Genomic DNA, 6,016 nt, shown 5'->3' with positions numbered 1-6,016 from the left:
GTATATATATATATATATATATATATATATATATGTGTGTATGCATCAGCGAAGAAACTTCTCAAGTTAAAAAAATAATTAATGGATTCTTTCTTCTGGAATGTTACAAGTTTTTGAATTAGTAATGTGTATAGTCTGTGTGTATAAATTATTTTATGTAGATCGGTGAAAGATTTATTCTTAAAAATTTTGAAAAAATAATATTCTCGATCTATTGTTTTTTACACTATATACTTTATGTATTCTATAATATACATATATGGTATAATGAAATAGTTATTTTCATCTGTAAATCTTTTCTCACATGAAATGTAACTGTATACATTTCAATTAAAAATAATTTTATGCATTTTCTGATTTGTATGACAGCGTCTTAGAATTTATCTGTACTCGGCAGGCCATATATTTTTCTCATCATTATTTTCTGCATACGAGATAATTAGATAAAATTCAATGAAATTTCCAGCATACACAAGAAGTTTAATTAAGATAAAAGAACTGAAAGTCAAAATTATAAGTCCTGGAAACGTATTATGGAATTGTTCAGAATGAATTCTAATCAAAATAAAGCCCATTACACGTAAAATGATATAAGACATCATTTTTGCAATGTCTTATGAATTATACAATCGCTCGAAATTATCTTGAAAAATCTTTCAATCTCATGAAAGATGTGTCATTACCGCTTCTTATTATTATCGTCATTTCCGATAATTTTCTGATCAACTTTTTTTGTCTTGGATCCTTCGACAAATTCCTCGCTTTTTATCGTGGCATTCAAACTCTTGAGGAAGTTTCCCAAGTGTTCAGCGGCTACAGGATTCTTTGCCCATTCAGTTGAAGGAAAAACTGCTAGCAATTTTTTTTGCACAGAGGTCAATTGTTCCGCGATTTCACTCGCTTCCAATTTATTGGCAAACTTATTTTTGTTGTCAATAATGGTCAAATCATCAACGGTACTATTATCTGAATTCACAGCTGATTCCGAAGCTTTAACCGTATCCAACGACGTGTGGGCGTCCGTTGGCATTTCCCGATCTGTTAAGATTGAGCTCTTACTTGTTCCCGAATTCTCTATTGTGATCGAACTGGAATCCGGACTATCCGGCGATTTGCTGCACGTCATTTCGGCACTACTCTTTTGTTTGTTATTACTTCCATTTGAATTATTGTCGTTGATATGACCGTTCTTAGCGCTACTCTCATTCTTCGCGTTCATCATGCCATCATTGCCAGGAGGTGGTGACGGTGAAGCAGTTGATGATACGATATTAGGACTTGTTGCTTCGCGATGCTGTTGCATCAAATTATCATTAATATTAATGATTTCATTTTTGGACTCGGAATTCGAATTCACATTCGAATTCCTGGTTGTTTCATTGGTGGCTTGATCATTATTTCTTGCACATTCACTCCGCGACAAGAATCTATTATTTGTATTTTCAACATTCAAAGAGTATTTCTTTTGGACACGAGTTTCATCTGTAGATTCGAGAGCTTCATTGTTATGAAAAGCTAGAGACTTGTTTGAATCAACAGTCGGGATTGTTCGATTAACGTTAATGTTTGTGGATTTTTCAGTAGATTGTTGCTTGTTAATGGGAACCGCTAAGGGTGCTACAGAAGATCTTGCGGGTTTAACAGGTGCACACTGAGCGGCCAAGTGACTTTTTCCTGATATACCACTAATATTGAGATTAACATTGTCATTTCTAATCGCAGACATTACTCCACTTCCTACAATAGGTCGCAATTTCAATCGTGCTGTATCCATTTGAAATTGCTGAAGATTTGGCGCCTGATGAAGAGCGTAAAGACTCGGCAGACTCGGGAAGACAGATGAAAGATCTGAATTTGATCGATTGAGATTACTGAAAGATGGCGCATAGACAGGTGTACGCGATGACGATGGCGATAGAGGACAATCGTTGACGCGATGAGCGGCAGGTGTCAAAGAGCCTGGCGGCGCTCGGTAATATTTGTGACCACTCATTAGCGTCACCACTTGACCTTGATCAGAGATACCTCCTGGTTGCATATTATCTCTACTTACCATAACTTTATTAGTCTTATTAAGTTTTGTCCCCGGTTGTGGAATTCTCAGAGGATGTATGTCCATCTTTTTATTGCCTCCACTCAAATCCAGAATATCCTTGGACAATTCATATTCTCTTTTTCGTTTGGCAGCAGATGGTATCATACATTGTTGATTTGCTACCTCTCCACAATCAGTCACCATCATAGTCATCGTCTGTTTTACCGCCGCTGTCGCCACCGCCGCCGCCGCCATTGTTGTTGTTGTCGCCGTCGCTGTTGTTGATTTAACTTTCGGCGAAGTTGGCATTCTAATCTGTCCAGTCTTTAGAGCTTTCAATACGCGTGGATCAACCGAACAGTCATTCAACGTGATGCTGGGATTTACTTTGCCCATCGCGACTTTCCGATTATTATCACTGGAATCGTTGGATTCGACGAATTGTCCAGAAGTTCCCGGAGATTTGGGTGAAGTTAGTGTTATACTCAAACTCGCTGGAATATTCAAACCATAGCCGTCCACTAATAGATCTCTAGTATCATTCGAAAGCAATGGACCAGTCGATGCTTTCGTGTTATTCACATTGGATATACGGCTCGATCCAACATCTTGATTTCCTATCATATTGATCGTTCTGTTTATAGGAATTACATGTTCCGTAGAAAAAGTATGCTTGTTAATAACAGAATTACATTGGGAAACGTTTTGTTTCTTGTTAGTTTCCTGTTTCTGTACTAATTGCGGTGCTTTTCGACGCTTCAAGTCAGCAATCGGTACACCCGGAGGACACTTCCTCTTGACCGCTCCAGCTGGAACAATTAACGAATCGCTGGGGAAAGTATATACGTCTGTTTTGGCGGCATGATTGCCGCTCGCGATATTCATGCTGTTTAAACTCGTTCCTGAATTACACGCTCGTTCATCAACAACACGTTTCGCAATCATATTTGTCATAACAGTGCTATTATTCACGTTCGAGCCGGTGTTTTCAATGTCATTCTTTTTCTTCTTGATTTCGTCAGAGTCTTTTTTTTTAAAAGATTCTTCTATCTTCGCTATTCGTTTTTCAATGTTGATTGCAACACTAATGTCTCGAGAGAGAGGCTTGCTATCATCCGGCATTAATGGTTCTCTAGCGGTCAACTGAAAACCTTGTAGGAATTGCTTCTTATCCTGCTGTTCCGCCGGTTTTTTCAATGCAGTTTTCGGCATGGTAATAGGAGAAGTCTTCTCGAACATCGGAGATCGATCCATGAAAGTTACTTTACGTCGTTGTTTTTCCTGTTTACCTGACAATATTGGACTTGTGGTAAGTTTGTCCTTATCTTGCTCTTGCTGCAATTGCTCGATCATTAATGCGCTCGATGACTGCGGCGTATCTTTCTCCGTTTGAGCGCAACGCAATAGAATATTGCTAATGACTCTTGGTTTTTTCGCACTACTATTCTGCGGTGGCGAACACTGCTTCAGCGTTATCTTTACACCGTTAGAATTCACAACACTAAACTCAGGATTCGTAGGATTCTTGATATCCGAAACAGAGGCTGAATTTTTAAGCACCTCGTATTTTCCATCTGGATTCTTCAGTATCTTAATTGGACTCTTTATCTGCTTATTCGAATTGTTGTCTATCGAAGAGGATGTATTCGTCTCTAATAAAGGAGATGCATTCATCGTAGTGGTCGTCACCGTATTCGTGACGTTTATTGTTGTTAATGTCGACGTTACAACAGTTATCGTCATTTTGTTTTCTTCGTCTTTCTCTTTGTTCATTTTGACTGTTGTTTGTTTATGATCCACGGATGAGATTATTTTGTCATTGGCAGTCTTGTTCAAATCTTTTGCTGATACTGTCTCAATACTGCCGCTCGTAGATTTAATCTCTAATTTAGAAGTTTCTAAATGATTAACAGGATTACTCCCTGAATTACCATCGTTCTGCTGTTCATTCGGTGGCAAACACTCCCGAGCTCCGAGTCCTGGAGTCGATGGTCTTTGATGCAATGGTGCTTCGAGTCTTTGTTCTTCTTGTGCCACTCGATAAAAAAACCTCATCGGTGCAATCTGTATGAAAGACAATTTAAATAATAGTAAATTTCTTTTATATAATTGATCCAAAATATGTGAATTATAAGGCAGTGTAATTATAACAGATATATACGCTACAAGAATATAATTTAGCCTCGTATATAATCACTTAATTTTAATCTAATCCCACATATACTCTAGTCTAGTTGTTATTTTATTGACCAAGTTTATATATCTGCTATATATTTTATTTCGCAAAAATCGAAAAACTAGATTTTGAAGAAATTAATGAAACAAACCCTTTTCCATGCATAAATATAAGCAACGTCCATAAGAGTCCAATTTTCGGGAAGTGTCGCGCGTCGATGGCAAATCTCGATGGTATATCTCGTTACATCAACGCTGTACTTCATTGCTATAAATTTCTTCAGGTGTGCAACAGTTACTAGAGCCGGACATTGCAGATATCTTCTATTGTTAACAACATTATCACTGTAATTACTGTTATTATTGTTAGTATTATTTGAATTGTTCAAGTGATTTGTATCCATGTCGTTGGTACTCAATATAGTCAGTGGATCTGCTCCATATGGTAGGTACTCCAAGCTCAAACTCACTACATCCTCTGGATTAAATATTAAACGTCCACTTACATCCTCGCCGCGTTGCTCCGGTGTTGCTAAATTTGCTAATTGAAAATTAATTTAATCAACATATATTTAAGATTTAAAATTTAGAATATTATTTTATTGATATACAGATATATAGACGTTACAGTCTAAGCATTACAGTCTAAGCAAACTTAGAATGACCAATTACCGTGTTCGGAATGCTTCTTGTAAAATTCTCTCCTCTTTAACATTTCCCTATGGTATAATCCGGGCACCAATTTATATACAATATCTTGTAACGCTTTGTCAGCTCTGTAAAGAAATTGCGATCTTAAACATTCTCCAGAAGTAATAATCTGATCGTTTATTATCACTACAAAAATTCGAATAGATAGAGTAAATCTTTGTATAAATTGTCAAAAAATTATTATCATACTTGAAATTTGGCTTCGCCTTGTTGATCGCATGTTTGCACAATGGACAATGCGCTGCAGTACTGAGATACTTCAAGATACAGCTTTTACAAACTGAATAACAAAAATAGAATATATTAATAGTGTCAATACAATAAATAAATCTAAGCGCACGCTACTTAAATTTCGATTTTACTTACAGCAATGTAAACACTCCCCCACGGTTGTGGCATCTATAAGATAACCTCGGCATAATAGGCATATTAAATGTGGATTGATATCACGCAAGAGTGTCCTTTTGCCTATACTCGCCATTTTTTCATGTATAAATAAATCGCAAAACACGAAGTCTATAAAGAAAAATGCAATCATTATCAACTTGTTAATTCAATACTTAAATATTAGTGTTCAATTAACTATAATTACTTGGAATTATTCTAATATGTAAGCAGTAATAGATCTTGATATTAATTATATGATATTGATATTTAATTGCACAATTATCGTATCATTTTTTTACAAAGCGTCTTAGATACATATAATATGTTTATAGCAATTTATTTCATTTAATCATTTTCTCTAATTTATTAAAATTTTAGTTGTTATGAACATTGTATATATTATTTTTATGTTAAAAGAAAGTAATAAGAGTAACAGAGTTAATAAAAACATAACTGCAAAGCTTCAATTTCTTCATTTGTCATAACTGTATGTAAAAAAAGTTCAAATATTAAATAAGCACGAAATTATATAGGTATAAATGAGAATTGTACAATGAATTCTTGAACGATATCGATAAAGTACGCTTCAATCGAAAAACCTAATCTCTCGTGATATTTTCTTAACATTCTTAAAATATTTTTAATTTCGCAACGCAGCTGCATTCGCAACTTAAGTTTTGATATAGAAGTGCCAACGATCTATCATTA

The 6,016-nt window shown here is 35.5% G+C and overlaps 1 protein-coding gene across 1 annotated transcript; it reads right to left on the bottom strand.

Annotated features, from left to right (window-relative positions):
• Nucleotides 1-679: 679 nt before the first annotated feature.
• Nucleotides 680-5,402, bottom strand: LOC105619426. Its single transcript, XM_012200947.1, has 5 exons — nucleotides 5,288-5,402; nucleotides 5,111-5,201; nucleotides 4,883-4,986; nucleotides 4,363-4,751; nucleotides 680-4,099 (listed from the first exon to the last, which is right to left on the bottom strand). Exons 1-5 carry the CDS (start codon nucleotides 5,400-5,402, stop codon nucleotides 680-682), a joined length of 4,119 nt encoding a protein of 1,372 aa, XP_012056337.1.
• Nucleotides 5,403-6,016: the final 614 nt, after the last annotated feature.

Source organism: Atta cephalotes, assembly GCF_000143395.1.
Source record: "Atta cephalotes unplaced genomic scaffold scaffold00021, whole genome shotgun sequence".
NCBI classification, from domain to species: Eukaryota; Metazoa; Arthropoda; class Insecta; order Hymenoptera; family Formicidae; genus Atta; species Atta cephalotes.
Note: the sequence above shows the minus strand (reverse complement) of the source record. Positions and strands in the feature narration are given on the sequence as shown.

What these genes read in the sequence shown, in the direction of transcription:
- LOC105619426 (XM_012200947.1), bottom strand. Translation starts at nt 5,402, where the DNA reads ATGGCGAGTATAGGCAAAAGGACACTCTTGCGTGATATCAATCCACAT. An exon ending in AAGGCGAAGCCAAATTTCAA is followed by an intron (nt 4,987 to 5,110) that starts GTATGATAATAA and finishes ATTTCTTTACAG; the next exon opens with AGCTGACAAAGCGTTACAAG. An exon ending in CAAGAAGCATTCCGAACACG is followed by an intron (nt 4,752 to 4,882) that starts GTAATTGGTCAT and finishes ATTTTCAATTAG; the next exon opens with CAAATTTAGCAACACCGGAG.